Raw genomic sequence first — 20,492 nt, forward strand, 5'->3', positions numbered from 1 at the left:
CTCTTCTTATCTCGGACGTTGTATGGACAACGATCTACTGCGATGAGAACCACCCAAACCCTTCTCCTTCCTCCTTGCAAGTTTCGACCAAGCTCCTCTCCTTGAGATGAAGAGTTTCGGCCACCACCACCAAGCTCCAAGGGATGCTAGAAACAAATTAAAGTCTCCTTTCTCTCCTTCTTCTCCTAGCTAGAACCGGCCACCAACAAGAGCTCCAAGAGAAGGATGAAACCGACCACTAAAGAAGAAGAGAAGAAGAGAAGAAGAGAAGAGCAAGGTCTAGGGCCGGCCACCACCAAGGAAGAGAGGGAGGAAAAATAGAATAGAGTTGTGTCTCATGAAGGCACCCCTACCCTCTCTTTTATAATCATTGGTTTTGGCAAATAAGGAAAATTTAAATAAAACCTTCCTTATTTCTTTGCCATGAAAAGGAAAATTTTAATTGATTAAAACCAATTTCCTTTTCTTAAACAATATGACCTGCCACCTCATAGCTTCAAACAAGGAAAGTTTTAACAACACAAGAATTAAAACTTCCTAATTTATTTCCGAAAATTTTTAATAAAAATTTCTCTAATAATTTTTCCTTTCATGGTTGGTTATAAAAGGAAATTTTATAAATTAAAATCTCTCTATTAAAATATGTGTATGATTTCCAAAAAAGAAAGTTTTCTACAAAAATTAAAATCTTCCTTTTAACTACAAATAAGGAAAGATATTTAATCTTTCTCTTAATCTTTTGTAGAAAGCTATAAAAGGAAATATTTAATTTTAAACTTTCTTTTAAATCATGACTTCCACATTAGGAAAGATTTTAAAATAAAAAACCTTTTAATTTTTTATATGGCCAGCCACTAAGCTTGGGCTCCAAGCTAGGGCCGATCACTTCCAACTTGGCTCAACCCTTTGCTTGGCCAGCCTAAGCTTGGATTCCAAGCTTACTTGGTCGGCCCCTTTAGGTTGGGTAAGGAGGTGAGTATAATTCTCTATATACAAGAGGCTACGATAGTGACCGAGAGGAGAAATTGATTTTGGTCTTCCGATGAAATTAAGCTTCCCGTGTTCGCCCCGAACACCTAACTTAATTTCATCAATAATAATTCATTCTACTAAAGAATTATTACTGAACTACCGCACCAATTCCAAATTACATTTTGGGCTCCTTCTTATTATGAGTGTGTTAGTCTCCCTGTATTTAAGATGTCGGATGCCCACTAATTAATTGAGTTACTAACAATTCATTTTAATTAATGTCTTAGTCCAAGAGTAGTACCACTCAATCTTATCATCATGTCGGACTAAGTCCACCTGCAGGGTTTAACATGACAATCCTTATGAGTTCCTCTTAAGGATATTATCAACCTAAATTACTAAAATATAGTTTTCTTCTATAATCAATAATACATACTATAAATAATATCATTTTCTATTTTATCGGACTTTTGATTTATCGAATTAAATTTTACCCGTCAAAGTTCAAAAAAAAAAAAAAAAATACTAAACGATACTACGGCACCTTTAAATCCTTCCCACACACGTAACTGATGAAACTTAATTTTAAAATCTGAGTTAAAAATGATGCTCACATGAACCCAGATCTAAAAACGTGTCACAGTATGTCTTGGAATAGTTGAGGTTTTCCGTTATATATACAATATTCCGGTCCGTTGCATGACAAGTTATAAACCACAAGTACTCGTCGTTGTGTTATTAGAGAGAGAGAGAGAGACGAAAGGAGGAAGGTATAGCTAGATAGCGAATTGAAAAATATTATCGTCTTCCACTCAGATGACGACCGACGGCAGCAACGGTAATGCAGTCCCTGCTTCTCCTTCTCGGAGGTAATTAATTTACCAACAAAAAATTTAATTTTGATTCATGTATATAATTAATTGCAATCATTAATTTTGAAAAATAAAAATTAGTCTAAAATCGCATAGAGTACGTGTAGGTTGGAAGGCAAGGTAGCTTTCATTACCGGCGGCGCTGCCGGTTCCGGCGAGGCGACCGCGCGGCTCTTCGTTCTCCACGGCGCGAAGGTGGTGATCGGCGACGTTCGCGACGAGCTCGGGCGAGCAGTGGCGTCCAGCATTGGGGGCGAGGACGCGATCACGTACGTGCACTGCGACGTGTCCGAGGAGGCCGACGTTGAGCGCGCCGTCGGCCTGGCGGTGGCCAAGTACGGCCGCCTCGACGTCGTTTTCAACAACGCGGGCGTGCTCGACGGATGCCGCGGCTTCGCCGTCGCGGAGGCCGACGACTTCGACCGCGTGATGGCGGTCAACGTTCGGGGCGTGTTCCTGGGCACCAAGCACGCCGCGCGCGCCATGATGGCGGCGGGCGTGCGGGGGAGCATCATCAACAACGGCAGCGTGGCGACGGTGGTGGCCGGCGTGGCGTCGCACGCCTACGTGGCATCGAAGCACGCGGTGCTGGGGCTGACGCGGAGCGCGGCGGCGGAGCTCGGCCAGCACGGCATCCGCGTCAACTGCGTGTCGCCCTTCGCCTACGCCACGTCGTTGGCCTGCGACTTCATTCACATGGACCAGAAACAGGTCGAGGAGTTCATCGGCACAGTAGGCAACCTCAAGGGGGCGGTGCTGAGGGGGGACGACGTGGCACGCGCAGCCGTCTACCTGGCCAGCGACGAGTCTTGCTACGTCAGCGGACAGAACATCATCATCGACGGCGGCTTTACCGCCGTCAACCACGCCTTCGGCCTCTTCAAGAACTGAGCGATATATCACTCGGATCCAGCTGGATTCACCTTAAATTACTATAAATACTATCGGTCCGAAAAATGATTATGCAGTTAATGAGTGTAACAGCTAGTTAATGGTTAAAAAAATTATCGACCAATTGGAGAGCCGAACAAATCCTTAATTAACGACAAGTAACCTTCCTACCTCAAAATTCAAGTCCTACATAAGGTGAAACCAGTAGTGATAGGAGAGGGGACAAATCCTTAATCTCTAGGACGAGCTTTTCTATTCATCCTCCTCTTAATTCCTTTGTTTTAGAATTCCACCATTAGAATCTTATTTAAGATCTGTCCAATGTATTCTAATTTGTGTTAATTCATATAGATTTGATCGTATTAATATTGGAGAAAGGTGAATTCTGGATGCGTCAAAGCATGACACATAAATCTTAAGAGGTGCATGTTAATTGAAAATTTGATTAATTTTCTAGTAAATATAAAAATTACAACACGACATACGAACGCATTTTAAATGAAGAGAAAGTGACATATGTGACCCATTTTGGAATGCGTTATTTAGACCAGCTGGTGCACGGCAATTTTCACGTTTAGTGTGGCCAAAAAAAAAAACAAAGAAAATCACTGCTGTGAGTCTTCTCATTATTGATGTATCCTATTCATGAGAACAACCGGTTGGCTGGACTCAACTATAATATATTATAGGATATTTTTTTTCAGTGGGATAAATTTAAAAATATTAATCAGTTGGATAGACATCCATAAGTCCTTTACAATTTGTCCCTTTGGGACTGTGCTATGATAATATGATTAAAATATGAAATATTGTCCTATAAAATTTTAGATTAAAATTTGATATTTTTAAATATGTCTTGACCACTTGTACTAATGTTAATAATCATCTATTATTTATTATTTATTTATTTTTTATGTAGAAACACGACATAAGTCCTTTACAATTTACTGTAATGATCAATAATTTTTTTTACGAAATTAAATTCATCATCTTCGTAATTAGTCGGTTTTAAAAATTAAATAATTAAACAAAATATTAGACATATATAATCAATCAAATAGGATTAAAATGAAAAATATATCAAAAAGAAGAACTTTATACTGCATTAATTCAGGTCACAGTAAATAGGAAGCAGTAAAACTATTATATAAATTCTATTAATTTTCATCATAGCTTTGATATATAGAGAGTTTTAATATTCTACCCATCCTATATATATCTATTTTTTCAATTTAAATTTTTTTTATACATAATATAACTTAACTTTTAAACCCTAAAAATAAAAGCTTATTAACATAACTAAGAGCTTAAACAAAATTTAAAAAATCGATGCGCATAGACGCCTCTCTGCATGAGGATGGCATCCACACTCTTTCGCTTTCATTTGTCATCCTTATATAATTTTTCTAAATATTTTTGCGCCAACAATAAGATTATGGTACCATGATAAACAATATACACCTTATAGTGCACACCTCATGCACATCTAATATATTTTTTTCACTTCCTAAATGTTAAATACTATACCTTAAGTACCTCTATTTGAATGGGGTGATGGATGGTTTATTAACAGAAGAGAAAGAGAAAGAGAAAGGGAGAGGAAAAGAACGGAAGGGAGGAGAAATAAATTATTTATTTTCCCTTATTTGGGAGGGAGGGAAGGTTAATAGGGAGGAGAAAGAATGATTATTATATAAAGTTACAAAAATACTCAGCTTGCATTTTGTTCGGTTATGAACTCCAAAGAAGAAGAGGTGGCAGCAATGGCAATGGATACATCAACACAGGAATAGCCAATCAGCCCCAACGTCTTTACATTTGACTCCCCCCACCCCATCTACGCCATGGCTTTCTTGCCTTCCTCCGCCTCCCACAGATCACTCTCAGTTCCTTCATCGAGGACTACTCCAACCACGTCAAGGTGGTCGGCTTTGACAAGGAAACCCTCGCCTTCCAACCCGATCCCTCCCTATCCTTCGTGTTGGGGAATGTTCGATGTAGTTGTGTGCTAAAACATGTTTCATAAACATACGCATCGGAAGACAAAAATAATAATAATTCTAATTATTATAGCACACACATCACACGAATACAAGGATACATCTCATGCAGACATGATCGCAATATAAAATTTTATGGAAAGTAAATTTATGCTAAGCGTACCTTAAAGGTTCATTAGCGAACCTTATCAAGAATGTTTGCTAGCCTCACAAAGCAAGTCTCCTTCGGAATCAATGAGCAAGCGATCGATTGATGAGGAGTGGAATTGAAATCAACCAAGCGACACTCGGAAGCCTCACCCCTATTTGTATCCACGTCGAGCTTTCATTAAGATGACTTCCAAAGCTCGAGTCGAGTCTCCGCTTTGGTACTAGCCAAAGTGGGGAGACGGAACAATCCAAGAGAGTGATCACGATACGATTTGGTGGGAGGCAACAATGTATTGTCGGCAACACCAAAATCGTCGACACCAAATTTGTCGACACTAAAATCATCAGCATAGAATTCGTCGATACTAAATTTTGGTGGTTGGAGATGGTTGACGGTAACTCTTGGGCGGCAAGAGTTTGGGTGGCGGCTAGAGAGAGGGAGAGGGAGAAGTGGTTGAGAAGAAGCCCTAATCAAATTAGAATTTTCTCTCAAAGAATAAAATCTCTTATCTCTTCTCCTCATAGAGGGGTACTTATACACCTCTACATGACTTGGGGACCAAGTCAGCTCCCAAAACTAATAAGCAAAGTCAACCCAATCTATTACCATTAAGATTAAGTTTGGTTCAAAATTAAACCATCTTGATTCATAATTAGACTAAACCATTTTGATTTATTATTAAATCAAATTGTTTCATAACTAAACCAAACATCTTTTGGTTTTTTTATCAAACTATAATGAATTCATATATCCTACAATAGTCATAACTCATCCGTGCTTCCTTTTCGACAAATATCTTTTTATATTTATCTTTTGTTTGGTTCAACCAAATTTTGTCTCTCTCACTCTCTATTTGGGAATCTTATTCTCAAACTTATTTTAAGTCTCTAAGATAAACTCAAAGTGCATGTAACATTATAGGTTCCTGGTTATGTTAGTCATCCATAATTAATCATTAATCATATATCGATTATAAGTGACACCTAGTAGTACATCATAATCCCCAATTAATCAAAAAATCATAGTTGATTCCAAAACTACTTATGAACCCTTTAGCAGGTACAGTCTGTCGTGTCTTGTTCTTTTCATTCATCTTATACTCACTTGGTTTAGGACATAGTCTATGTGTCTGTCCCCACTAGGCTGATTATGTCACACCTAGCTCAAGTAATACTTTCTCACCCTGTGGATTCAAGTTACTCATACATGTGTCCAAGAGTCTCATACTCTTGACATGTAACGCTTTGGCCAAAAACTTTTGAGTAACAATCTTGATAAGTTATCATAAGATATACATCTCCTTTTAAGGAATGGTAAATCTTTTGTTGACTATTCAAACACCTTTGGGCACTTTGACTTATACCTAATCATTCTGGGTTTACACCCTGATAACCATGATTTTACTGCATTATTTTGATTCATATATGCATGGTTTGATGTTGATTTCATAGTTTAAATCATGGTTACATCACATTTTGTGCATAGTGTGTATTTTTGGACTTAATTGTAAATTATATTATTTTTGGTGTTATTTGATGCTAATATTTGATTCTTATTTTGTAGGCATAAAAAAATCTTAGATTTGGATGTATTTGGACCGAAATTGGGCTCGAATCAGAGTCCAAACAAGAAGATCAAGCTTTGAAGCATTATGGATCGTTCATCAAGAATAGGACAGATCTGAACCATCCGTTGAAGATCTGGCCGATCCAACCTAATGGGGAGCAGATCTAAGCCATTGATGAAGATCCAGAAGTTTTGATCCAGATCTGAGTTCATCCAGCCATTGATCCAGCCGGATTAATCTGGACCGTTCAATGAAGACTGTGCAGATCCGGGCCATCCAGTGATGATATGATCGATCCGACCTACGGGAGGGTAGATCCAGACCCTAGATCAACATTAGTACATTAAGATTGGAATTTGGATGACTTTTCACCGTTGATTTAGCCCGGAATCATCTCAGTCGTCCATTTCAGATCCAGATCTGATTTAAATCTGAGAAGCTACCGTGAGCTTCTTCGTCGACTCCACAGCGCGCAGTAGCTTCGTCTCCGCGGCGTTTCTTCGGATTCCGACCCCTTTCTCTTCTCCGATCATTCTCCCGAGCTTCAACCTCGGTGGAGAGCTTCTCGGCGGCATCATCCCGATCTTCTGGAGCCATTGGAGGGTGTTCTCTCCGGTGGAATTTGGCTCGCGGCATCTCCCTTTTCCAGCTCGATTTGGAGGTGGTCTTCCAATCGACGGCTCCGATTCCCATCAGCAACATTCGGAGGTGGTCTTCCGGTGTTCCTGAGCTTCACTCGACGTTCATCCACGTTCCACAGCTTCCCATCAGATCAGAGACCAGATTTTCAGATTTCGGCCATTCTTGGGGTTTTGGGATGTTCTTAGCTCGTCGGGGGTGGTCCGTCGGCACTTGTGAGCATTTCTCGAACTGATTTGCAACTTAGAATCTCCACTGAGGTCCGAAATTGGGTGGTTTCGATTTTGGTACTCTTGTGTGACGGCAAGAGTGTGAAGTTTGGTGAGATTGGTTGCGAGTTGGATTGGTTAGGGTTTATTTCGTTTTGTTATTGTTTTTACAGCTTAGAACAGATTCATTTGATGTTTGTTATGATTTTAGCAAGTAATTTAGTATTTCATTACCTTGTTAAAGCTTAGTTTAAGTTTTATTTGTGCTTGGTTAATTGTTTAGTGTTTAAGTGCTAAATTAGGTTTACATCTTGCTTTAGATCAGATTTATTTGAGTCTCGTAATTTCATCCTTAGTTTGATGTGTGTTGTGGATTTATCACAACGTAGTGTGACAATGCATAATGATTTGTTCATTGGCACATAGTTATGTTTCACTCTTGCTTTAGATTAATTTCTTAATTGCTGTGTTTTTCCTCTGTTAGATTTAGATTTAAAGCTTAAACCCCTAACTCCATTTTTATATCGAAAACCCCAAAAAATAGGAATAAAAGACAATCCTAAATTACATTCTACCGTTGGTTCCTCGGATCGATCCTGAGCTCGTTACTACAACATTATTGTTTAATTAAGGGGTTCAGTGGAATATACATTTCTACAATTTGATTAGCGGATGTGACAGATTCGTCCTCATCAAATTTTGGCGCCGTTGCCGGGGACAATATGCAATGTTTAGTAATTTTAGGATTATTTTGATTGCTTTCATGTTTATATATCCACGTGTTTGATGTTATTTGTTTCTGAGTCTTCTGATTTTATTTGCTAGTGTTTCAGTGTAAGAACAGGAAATTCATGTGACCATGGATCCATATCATCAGTATTTTGGAGATGGGATGGAGAATTATTTTTATCAGCCTCAGACTCAGTTCTATCAGTTCTATCAGTCCTACCTACTTATGGAGCAGCGGAATAGGTATGAGGATGCACAAGAACAAATTGAAGAATCAATGTGGAAATGCAATGATATTATGCATCAAATGAGAGAGCATCAAGAGCAACAATTTGCAAAGATACAGAATATACAGAGTCAGTTAGATCAGATAGCATCATCTATTAATCAGTTACAAGCACAAAGAGCCAGTGAAGAGGTGGATTGTGGAGATCTTGTCAGGCCTGACACTATTTCTATTTCTTCACAAGAATTTTCTAATATTATTTGTGATGATGATGTAGTTGTTCAGATTTCTGATTCTACTGATAGTGTTGCTTTAGATGTTGTTGAAGATGCAGGTTTTGATGTTGAAGATGATTTAAGTGTAGGGGAGTGCTTACTGGAAGCATTACCTCAAGAATCACCAAGAATTGAAGATGTAAGTGTAGGGACTTGTGCTATGGAGCCAAGCACCCAAGAATCACTACATGAGGTTGAACATTCGCCAGAACTGGAATCTGAGCCATTAGTAGATGAGAAGGAGGTAATAATCACCACTCCAGGTACCTCTCAAGATTACAAGGTGAGTATTTTGTATAATTTTTCAGAGAATTTTATTGAGGTACCAATTGTTGATTTTATTAGTTGTGATGCAATTCTTGATATATATTTTACCCACACTAATATTCTCCTATTTTCTTTTAATCCCACATGTGTGTGGGAGGTGTTTTCTTTTATTGATTGTGTAGGAGAACATAAGCTTCCGGAGTGGGTATTAAAACTGAATCGTCTACGACCTCCGGAAAAAGTTTTCAAGGGAAAAAGGATGAATAAAAAGAATTTAAGTGGAACTATGATTACTCCACTTCCGGGGTGGCTTCTTCTTCTAGATCTTCTTCAGCCACCGGGAATTAAAGGGGAGTTGGTTCCGATTTAGCTTGCTGTTGCACTTTAATTCATGCTTTGTGTTTAGTTTTTCTTTAATAAATTCTTTATACATTTCTTTGGTTCTATACTTTGCATTTGCACTTTGTTTTTACATTTTGCATTTTATTTCCATACTTTGCATTTAGTTAGTGCATAGCATTTCATTTGAATAAAATTCACCATGGGAATTTTCTAAGTAATATTTGTAAGATGGTAAAAGTCTCTTAAATTTGACCATAAATTTTAGGTCATTTAACATGATTGGATGCCTTTCTTACATGATATTGGTTAAAATGGTAGTGAATTCCAAATTGATTGATTGAGCTTGTTTGCATGAAAACTACCTAGAGAGGACCACTTTAAGCCTATACACGATTATATTCTTTTGTGTGGTATGCACTCATAGCAATTGAAACTCTAGAACTTTCTTAATTTCTTTTCAAAGTCGCATTAGCATTTGTGTGCATGGAAATTGAGGATTTTGTCAATTTTGTTTCCCTTCATACTTTCCAATTCTTTTCTTCACAATTTTCCTTATACATTTTCATCTAGCATTTTAATTCTTGATCTACTTTGCTTGTCGTTCTTTCATTGAGAGTTTTGGATTAATTACTTGATGAGTTAGCTTGACTATGGAGTTGTTTAGTGAAATTTTGAAGCTGAAATTTATGTATGCTGATTTGTGCCAATTGTGTGCCAACTTCTTCTTTAACTTCACAAATCATTGAGAAATTCAAATTAATGTGTTGTATGCTCAATGACAAATGGTGTATCATTCTTTCCAAGCTTTCATTAAATTGAATGGAATGTCATGAGATTTAAAAAAAAAATTTCTGTTATGGAATTATGGTCGAAAGCTGATGTGTGCCATTGATAGAAATTCCATCAAGTTTGGTGCCACATCCACATTTTAGCTCTTAATATCAATAGATAGAAATCATCAGGGGATGTTTGTTGAGGAGATAGAATGTGAAAAGTCAGAATTCAGAAAGTGAAATCAGTATTTGAGGATTGCAATTGAGAATTTGGAATTGGACAGCTGAAATGAATGTATCAATCTCGTTTGTTGTGCTAATTTCTTGCTAAAAGTTCTTGACTGGTTGAACACTTAGTGGAACTCTTAGTTGTAAATTTTCAAATGGTAATATCATTTTTTACAAGGAACTGAATACAAATTCTGATAAAAAATCAGAGTGCTTGAAGAATTGAAGTTGTTTCATAGCTCAAGAATTCAGGTTGGTACATTTAATAGTGCCAAAGGACAATATGAAGTGCTGACTTCTTGCTGATTCTGGGACTATTTTTGTGAGATTTATTAGCTGATATAAAAAAATCAGAGACTCAAAGGAAACCGGGGATTAGATGAAGCTGTGTATACAGAGCTGGATCTGCTGAAGCTGTTTTCTGATTACTGAAAATGCAGTGCAGTGCAGTGCAGTGCCAAAGAAATCTGCATGTTTTGTGAAGAATTGCAGAGGCTACTGATCTTGGAATGTTAGTTGAGTGCCAAATATAAGTGTTGATACTTAACCTGAAAATTATTCTGCTGAAGTGCATTTCTGGAGCTGAAACTTAAGTCCACCATTTCTGAATTTTTCAGAAACTGAACATCAATGTTGTACCAAACTTTTTGAAGCAGCTCTCAAATCATTGAGAAACTCGAGTAAAACTCTTGTATTTTCAGTGACAAATGATGTTCTTCTCCTTCCATGACTTCTACAAACTCTAGATTAGAACTTCAGAGCTAAAACTTACTGAATCAATTCAAGGAAATGCAGGAACAGAACTGAGATAGTGGTTTGTAGCTGCTGAAATCTGGCATTGGGAAGTAGGATTTGTAATTTAATTGGTAGGTATCATTCTATTTATATAGCACTTCACGATGTTTTCATAAATTCTGTAAATGAAGAATGGGAAGGGTGGTACTTGATACTCAAAATAGTGAGGTGGAAGGCTGAAAAATTAAAAACTTGCAGAAATTTACAGAAATATTTACTGCAGAAAACAGAGAAAAGAAAAAAAAAATTCTGCAGCATTCCTGGAAATTGGCCAGCTGCATTTCAGAGCTGAATTTGTGTGCCATTGTAGGAAGATGTGGTTAAGTCTGGCTGAAGATCAATTGAAAACGAAAGGAGATCTTTGCTGCAAAAACATAAATGAACAGAGATGAAAGTATTCAGCAAATGCAAATTGTGCAGATTAGGGCAGCTTTGTGCCAAATTGAGAAATGAATTTGAGTCATTTGGAGATGTTGAAACCTGTAAGCTTTTCAGTAGTGCATTGTAAAGGTTCTGAAGAAGCAAGACGAAGAAGTACTGAGATTTTTGGTGGGTAAACAAGGTAAAGTTGATACTGAATTTTGTTGCTGAATTTATAAGTTGTAGCTGCTGATTTCATTTCTTGGTCCAGATTTTTGAAAATGCTGAAATCGATTTGGCGCTTGATTTAAGGGGCTGGATTAGTAGAATCTTGGGAAGAGATGACAAGTTCATTCAAGGTTAAAACATGCTGGACAGAATGCTGACAGTATTCAAATGCTGGAATTCTGAAATTGCAGTACCAATCTGAAAACTTGCAGCAGTGAAAGGAAACTGAATCTGATTTCTGCTTTTTGAAGTTGCTGGAAGAAGTGTGTGCTACCTAATTCTGAAACTGAACTACAGATTACATAATCTGTGTTGGATCTGGTGTTAGAAATATTGAACCGGATGCAAAGCTTTGGGTTGAAACTTCACTACCTAACCATGGATTAGGTATCTATTGCAAGATTGTATCAAGGTTATGGAAGGAGAAACAGAATTAACAGAAATAATTCAGAAGGTGGACTTGATTGTCTACTATAATGTTATGTAGAAGTGAATCATGGATACTGAAACAGAGGGAAAGATGAAACAATTCTGCAGATTATCAAGTTTTTGGGTACTATCAGGGAGTGCAGAACAGAAAGTCAGATGTATCAAAATGAAGAAACTGTGCAGGAAATGAAGAGCTGGAATTCGGTATCAAAGTGTATCAAAAATCAGATGTAACATTTTAATGATTGAAACGTTCAAGGGAAGATTTGTAAGATGCAGAAACAAATGGTATTTCAGACTTTTCATGACCATGATGAACTCTAGGAACTGAAATGAAGAATTTCAAAACATTTTTGTGCATAAAAACAGTGGCTGTCTGAAATGCAGAATCTGTGCAGAATTGCAACAGCTGAGAGCTGTCCCATGGAGTTAAAATGTATTTAGCCTCAATTGATTCTTAAGTGCTTAGGGAATGAAATGGGACAAGTGAGTTCAGAGATATTTCCTTCAAGGATTATAATATAAGCTTTAGAATGTACAAGGAAGACAAAAAGAAATGTTTTTCTGCAGAAATCTACAGCTCTTTGTGCCAGAAATCAGAAATAGCCTTAAAACCAATGTGAAACTCAATTGCTGCTGATGAAGAAGTTCTGATGAATGTGTGCCAAATTTATACTTGGTGTTCAAAGCTTCTGATAAGTAAAATTCAAGTAGAACACAGACTTTCCATTGATACTTGGTGTACCTACCACTTCAAATCTCCATTAATTTAAAGCCTGCAACCTGATGTGAATTCTGAAATTGTCCAGCAGAGATGATTTCATCAAAAGCTAAGCTAATAGGAAGAAGTTGAAAATTCCAGAAATTGAAGAAATGTGGAATTCATTATGGAACTGGAGTAAGCTTTCAATCTGCAACGATCTACAAGTGAGATCCTGCCAATGAATTCAGAAAAATGAATCAGTAATTCTGTGAAAGATTGTTTCTGGAATTGAAACATGGTGCAAGGGAACCAGAATTCAGAATCGATTTCAATTCTGTTTCAGTTCTGATTTTGTACTGTTGGAGTGAAATGTTCAAGAGAAGAGCTGGATCATAACTGTAGTGATAAGGAATTCGTTGTATCTCTGGATTGCAGAGGTTTTACAACAAATGAAATCTGGTTATAATTTCGGAGTTGCTGAATTTTAAGCTAAAATTCTGCTGCTAACAGGACAGCAGGTTCTCCTCTGCTTATGGCAAGTGCATGGAGTTTGAATTGACACTTCATGGAGCTAAAATTTTGATCTTCTTTGACTTAAAATGCTTGATGCTATAATATGTAAATGGATTCTGATTTCTGGAAATAAGGCAATGCCCAAGCTAATCTAGACATAGCTACAAGTTGCAAATGAAGAAAAGATTCTGGAAGTTTAAGTGTAGAGCTATTTGATCACTGAAAAATCATATCCCAGCTGTTGTTCGAGTATGGTTAAATGATGATCTTGTTTCTCTATAACTTGCATGATTTGTAGACTGTGAAATGAATACGAAAACAGAAAAACAAGCTGAAAATTTGGACTGTTTTGAAGCTGTTTTCTGATTACTGAAATTACAGTTAGCAAGAATTCAATTTCAAGCTGAATTTTCTTTTCTTCTATCAGTAAGTCTTGAAGAGTATTCAATTGATGACAGTCATGGACATGAGGAAGCTCCAGATTAGAACCAAATCTGCTGAAATTGATCTAGGAATTTATTCCTGCTTTGTTGAGAGAGGTGCAGAAAAAGATCTGGGTATCATGTGTAAGGGTCAGCTGGATTACTGCAGAATGCAGTTTGATCCTTCATGTATTGAATTCTTGGTGCAATTCTCTGATAATTGAAGTGTTGTGATGTGCAGGAATGAAAAATGATGTAAGTTGCAGAAATGAACATAGTGCAGAATGCAGAAATGCAGAAACATACAGCACAAGTGATATGGCAGTGCAGAAATTAGAAAATTGAATTCCAGATTATTGCTGAGCAGCTAAAGATGGAGAACCTGCAGCTTATTGAACTCTGAGTCCTGTCTTTTCTAGTTCAGAAATTGCAACTTCATTGTGCCTGAATTTTTAGTCTGATTTCCTGAATGATTCACCTTATACCATGAATCTAGTTTCTGTTGTTATAAACTAATTCAGTGATCATGTTTCAGTTCTTTGAACTCTTGTGGATATTAAATGTGAAAAATCAGAAACATACACAGAAAGGAAAAGCTGCAGAATGTATACAAGAAAACAGTGACTTCAAGTTTTGGACACATGTTGTGTTGTATTGTCCGAGACGGACATTGTTTTAAGTGTGGGGGAGGGAGCTATTTTCCATTAGCTAATGTGAGTTTGTTTTTGTTTCAAAATGCTAGAATTGAAGTGGAAGAACAGTGATAAAAAAAACAGTGAAGAAGAGAAGAGAAAAATGGCACATCCAAAGAGTGTATCAAAAGAGTATCAAGATTCTTTGTTTGTCATCAAATTGAAGGGGAGGTTAGCTTGATATGTTGAATTGTTAAAAACAAATGGTATTCATCTCTTTTCTCATCAAATGGTCAACTCATCAAGTATATTCTTCTCATACTCTCATTCTCTCATTTTCTTCATTTAAGCCTTTTCCTTTGCCACTTCATTCACTTAAATTGTTCTTATTGCTCCATTTTAAATTTTTGATGATAAAATCCTTTTGATTCATGTATGCTATGTTTATAGTGGTGGAGATTTAGAAAATAAGCAAGCTTATGGTAGTGAAATGTTGTGAGTTGCATTGAGTGAGCTCCACTTATACACATGCTTGAGTGTGAGAGATATATTAGGTAAATCCCTTGTGAGATTGCAACTTGCTTAATTTTTCAATTGGATTGAAACTACCATACCTACTGATTATTGTTTGAATGGTATGCATGATTGTTTGTGATCTTTAGATGGTCTTAGTTAAATTCTTTTTACTATCTTTTAGATATTGCTAGGGAATTTTCTGTGGAGATGATTTTGAGTTTTCTTTACTTTCACGGGACGTTCAAGACTAAGTGTGGGGGATTTGATAACCATGATTTTACTGCATTATTTTGATTCATATATGCATGGTTTGATGTTGATTTCATAGTTTAAATCATGGTTACATCACATTTTGTGCATAGTGTGTATTTTTGGACTTAATTGCAAATTATATTATTTTTGGTGTTATTTGATGCTAATATTTGATTCTTATTTTGTATGCATCAAAGGATCTTAGATTTGGATGTATTTGGACCGAAATTGGGTTCGAATCAGAGTCCAAACAAGAAGACCAAGCTTTGAAGCATTATGGACCGTTCATCAAGAATAGGACAGATCTGAACCATCCGTTGAAGATCTGGCCGATCCAACCTAATGGGGAGCAGATCTAAGCCATTGATGAAGATCCAAAAGTTTTGATCCAGATCTGAGTTCATCCAGCCATTGATCCAGACGGATTAATCTGGACCGTTCAATGAAGACTGTGCAGATCCGGGCCATCCAGTGATTATCTGATCGATCCGACCTACGGGAGGGTAGATCCAGACCATAGATCAACATCAGTACATTAAGATCAGAATTTGGATGACTTTTCACCGTTGATTTAGCCCGGAATCATCTCAGCCGTCCATTTCAGATCCAGATCTGATTTAAATCTGAGAAGCTACAGTGAGCTTCTTCGTCAACTCCACAGCGCGCAGCAGCTTCGTCTCCGCGGCGTTTCTTCGGATTCCGACCCCTTTCTCTTCTCCGATCATTCTCCCGAGCTTCAACCTCAGTGGAGAGTTTCTCGGCGGCATCATCCCGATCTTCTGGAGCCATTGGAGGGTGTTCTCTCCGGTGGAATTTGGCTCGCGGCATCTCCCTTTTCCAGCTCGATTTGGAGGTGGTCTTCCAATCGACGGCTCCGATTCCCATCAGCAACATTCGGAGGTGGTCTTCCGGTGTTCCTGAGCTTCACTCGACGTTCATCCACGTTCCACAGCTTCCCATCAGATCAGAGACCAGATTTTCAGATTTCGGCCATTCTTGGGGTTTTGGGATGTTCTTAGCTCGTCGGGGGTGGTCCGTCGGCACTTGTGAGCATTCCTCGAACTGATTTGCAGCTTAGAATCTCCACTGAGGTCCGAAATTGGGTGGTTTCGATTTTGGTACTCTTGTGTGACGGCAAGAGTGTGAAGTTTGGTGAGATTGGTTGCGAGTTGGATTGGTTAGGGTTTATTTCATTTTGTTATTGTTTTTACAGCTTAGAACAGATTCATTTGATGTTCGTTATGATTTTAGCAAGTAATTTAGTATTTCATTACCTTGTTAAAGCTTAGTTTAAGTTTTATTTGTGCTTGGTTAATTGTTTAGTGTTTAAGTGCTAAATTAGGTTTACATCTTGCTTTAGATCATATTTATTTGAGTCTCGTAATTTCATCCTTAGTTTGATGTGTGTTGATGGATTTATCACAACGTAGTGTGACAATGCGTAATGATTTGTTCATTGGCACATAGTTATGTTTCACTCTTGCTTTAGATTAATTTCTTAATTGCTGTGTTTTTCCTCTGTTAGATTTAGATTTAAAGCTTAAACCCCTAACTCCATTTTTATATTGAAAACCCCAAAAAATAGGAATAAAAGACAATCCTAAATTACATTCTACCGTTGGTTCCTCGGATCGATCCTGGGCTCGTTACTACAACATTATTATGAAATTAAGGGGTTCAGTGAAATATTAAATTGTTAATTTGATAAGCCTATTTGTGACATTTAATATAGATTTTAGTGCTTACCACACCCCCATAGAGATGTTTGCTCAAGATGTCAAAGTATAAGTCTCCATGATCATGGTGACTTGAATACCTTGAGTCAAAGGAAACTTGCACTCAAGCTGCAATGAGATTGTCATTGACATATCTATATATGCAGAGAACCAAATGAAGTCTCATAGCAAGTCACTCCAATGAACTAGTTACTATAACTAGCATCAATGTTTAACTCTCAACATCCCAATGTCTCCAGCAAATGAGGAACATCTGCTTAGATAAACCAAAGAGTATAATATGTGCTAGTCCAATAGAATAGATAATGTCCGAACTCATCAATTTAACGACTAGGGATTAATTCAATACATTCATAATTACACATGTAGAGATGCTCACTAGTTCCGATCCAATCACACTCTCATACTATGAATTGTATTGCAGATACTTAGTAAATGAGTTTAAGATCCAATTATACACATAGAGAATATGCATTCAAATAGTAAATCTCTATTTATCAAATAAATAGGTAAAAATCATAAGATGATTGCTCTAAGGCACCCCTCAAAACTAACACTTCGACCATCCCTACTCTCCCACCAAGCTCTTGTTCCACTCCCTCCCCCCCCCCCCCTATTCGCCTCAGTCTATGACTCAACTTTGCTATCCTGGTAAGATGATTGTCACTCTTGCCTACTGGGCGATTATTGGTGCAATCATCCTCAGGTCAAGGTTGACTAATTTGACTAAGCTCGAATGGATTCGAGATTTAGTTTTGATGTTTGGACAATATATGAGAAGAGGTCAAATAGGCCAAGGTTGACTAGATATTTGATGATATGAGAGACGAGAGTTAAGTAGGTCATGGAGGATTGGATACTTAATTGTAAAGTCTTAACTCGAGGGTTAGGCAAAGGAAAGTCTAAGTAAATCAAGGAGGACCTCACGTTGACAAAGGAAAGTCTAAATGGGTCAAAGATTACCGCATGTTGGTAAGAGAAAAGACCTAACTGCGGTTATGCAAGAGGAAAATCCAATGGGTCAAGAGAGACTGGATAGTTAACTACAAAGTCCTAACTCAAGGGTTAAGCAAAGTAAAGCCGAATTGGGCTAAGGAGGATCGCACGTTGGTAAAGAAAAATCCAAGTGGGTCAAGGAGGATAACACATTGCAAGAGGAAAGACCTAATTGCGGTTAGGCAAGAGAAAAAAATCCAAGTGAATTAAGGAGGATCTCACTTGATGATCGAAAGTCCAACGAAAAGTTGGCACTAGAGAAAGTCTAAGTGGGTCAAAACGTTGATCAAACACTTAGTGAAGAAGTCTCAACAGGTCACGGTTGACCGAATGTTGGGCAAGGGAACCTAGACTTGGGTTAAGCAAGTTAGAACTCGACAATCGATTGGGGCAATCGATTATCCCTAGCCTATTTGATTAGGCCAAGTCTAATCGATATAGTTTTATCGCGAGTCCAGAGACGTGTTGAATCAATTCAACCCATTACAATTGATTAGAAAATCGATTGAAGTGGAATTTCATGAAGCATAATATTTTCTGTGCTGAATCGATTGGGAAAGTTTCCAATAGATTAGAAGAAGTTCGCAATGAACAGTGGACTTATGAATTGATTGGGTGATCAATTGAAGTCGCATAATCGATTGGGTAATTGATGTGCGTAATTTATATATATTTTTAGGTATTCTTTGATGCACAACAACTAGTATTTCATGAAAATAATCTATGTTTATTATACCCTGTTCTATTATTATATCATACTTCTAGTCTATGTGTTCAGAGATCTGCTCTTTGTTTGCTTTAATTGATAGGACGTAAATTAGAGTGAAAAATATAGCAAAGAAGCATATTGGAGCAAATAAAGAGGAAATTAGCAACCTGGTCATGCCCTAGAGGCACAGTCGTATGCCAGTCCAGGTCGTGCCCAACACCAACAGAGAAGCATGGGTAGACCATGCCTAAAGGCACAATCATGCCTCCCACCAGCACCAGCACCAGCAGCCAACTGAGGGGCGGTCGTGTGAAATCACACGGTTGTGCCCCTTCTAGAGCCAAATCGTGGTCTGCCCATGCCTAATGGCATGACCGTTCCATATGTCTAGAACTAATTCAGTGGTTGGCCATGTCAAAAGGCACGGTCGTGTCCTTCCATTTGGTGGCGATACACACCTCAACCATGCCTCCAGGCACGACCATTCATGGAGAACACGAGGGGTCATGCTCCTTACTATAAAAAGAGAGCCCCCCCCTTTTCAAAGATCTTTGGTTTTGGGACTTCGCTCCCATTCCTTGGGGAAGGATTCTCCCTTTTGGGGAAACCTTAGAATCTTCATCTTCATTGATCCGAACCATCCGTCCTCCTCCGGAGTAAGGGAATTCCTCCAAAGATGCTAGGCTTTAAGGATAAACCTCTCTTATCTCTATTTATATATATTGAGTTGTAGTTTACTACTTTCTTTATTCTTTGATTGTATTCTCTTGTAATGAAGTAGATTCTCTGATTTTTAGGATGTAGGGAGTAATTATGGTATATTGTTGTTGTTGCATGAACTATGTATTTACTTATTTTCTTATTCAATGAAGTATTTATGACTTATTCTTATGTATTATCCCTAGTACGTGTTTGACAAAATATTTGCATGGTGTATACATGTGGATTGTGATGGATTGACTACCTTGTAACAGGAGAAACACTAGATTGTATGATCACGAAGCACTATGACAAGGGGTAATTATTTAAGTAGGCTTTCTAGAATGATCCTCTTGTAAGAAGACTAATTCACTAAAAAAGAGTATCTAATTAGAGTTTAGAAGACTTCTTCTAAATTAATGTTAGGAGGTGACTTGTGTAATCTAGAACTGTATGACCGGGGGATCTTAGGGTAACCCTTTAACTGGACTTTCTAGGTTACATATTTTACTTAGTTGTGTTAATCTACTGTTAGGGAGTAAATCAGATAACTCTAGATTTGTATGACTAGGGGCCTTAGGGTAACATTTTCACAGAACTTTCTAGAGTTGTTTCTTTACTTAACAGCGTTAGAACTTTAGTAAATTCTCCGGCACGATCTTCACAGAGTTAAGCCAAACTTTAGTTAGAATTCCTATAAGAATGTAAGCATGGAGGTAAGAAAATAAATAATATATAGGGATATTAACTAGCAACATAGTAAAACTGAACTCCTATAATTATTCATCCATCATCCATCATCCAACTCCTCATTCTCTTTATTCACTTGCGCTTACACTCTTTCCCTCTCTCTTCTCTCTCTTTCCTCCTCTCTCTCTCTTTTCTCAATCTTTCTCAAGTGTTAATGATTAAACCACCATTCAATTGTCTAGATAATTTACCGTGTGAATTCAACTAATGCTTAATCAACAGTCCATATAAGGTCGATATTTTTATTACTGACGACGTAGTCATGTATTTGTGACTTCGTAACAAGTTTTTTTTGCACCATTACCGAGGACTGTTTCGATTAACATTAGTTGATTAGCATATGAGTTACTTTAGACTTGTTAAGATTTTTCATTTTCTTATTTATTTTTTATTTCTATACCTTTCTTTCTTACAATTTAAATTATGTATTTCTTTCTTATTTTTTATTATGTATTTTATTTTTTTTGTCTTTAATTTTGTATTTTTATTTTTTTCTCATAATTTTATTTAGATACCTTGAGCACTGACATGTCAAACAGACATTTAAGAAAATTTTCCATACCCATAAGTACAAAACTAAGATCTCTCATTGATGAAAATTATGATTTAAA

At 37.3% G+C, this 20,492-nt stretch overlaps 1 protein-coding gene and 1 long non-coding RNA gene across 2 annotated transcripts; both read left to right on the forward strand.

The window, feature by feature from the left end:
* Positions 1-1,673: 1,673 nt before the first annotated feature.
* On the forward strand, positions 1,674-3,118 carry LOC122022369 (momilactone A synthase-like). Its single transcript, XM_042580336.1, has 2 exons — positions 1,674-1,841; positions 1,952-3,118. The coding sequence occupies exons 1-2, from the start codon at positions 1,789-1,791 to the stop codon at positions 2,733-2,735; spliced, it is 837 nt and encodes a 278-aa protein (XP_042436270.1). The 5' UTR covers positions 1,674-1,788; the 3' UTR covers positions 2,736-3,118.
* A 6,429-nt stretch (positions 3,119-9,547) lies between these two features.
* Positions 9,548-13,827, forward strand: LOC122023506. Its single transcript, XR_006123162.1, has 2 exons — positions 9,548-11,498; positions 11,568-13,827. It is a non-coding gene; the product is annotated as an uncharacterized LOC122023506 (long non-coding RNA).
* The last annotated feature ends 6,665 nt before the right edge of the window (positions 13,828-20,492 follow it).

Source organism: Zingiber officinale, chromosome 9B (assembly GCF_018446385.1).
Source record: "Zingiber officinale cultivar Zhangliang chromosome 9B, Zo_v1.1, whole genome shotgun sequence".
NCBI lineage: Eukaryota > Viridiplantae > Streptophyta > Magnoliopsida > Zingiberales > Zingiberaceae > Zingiber > Zingiber officinale.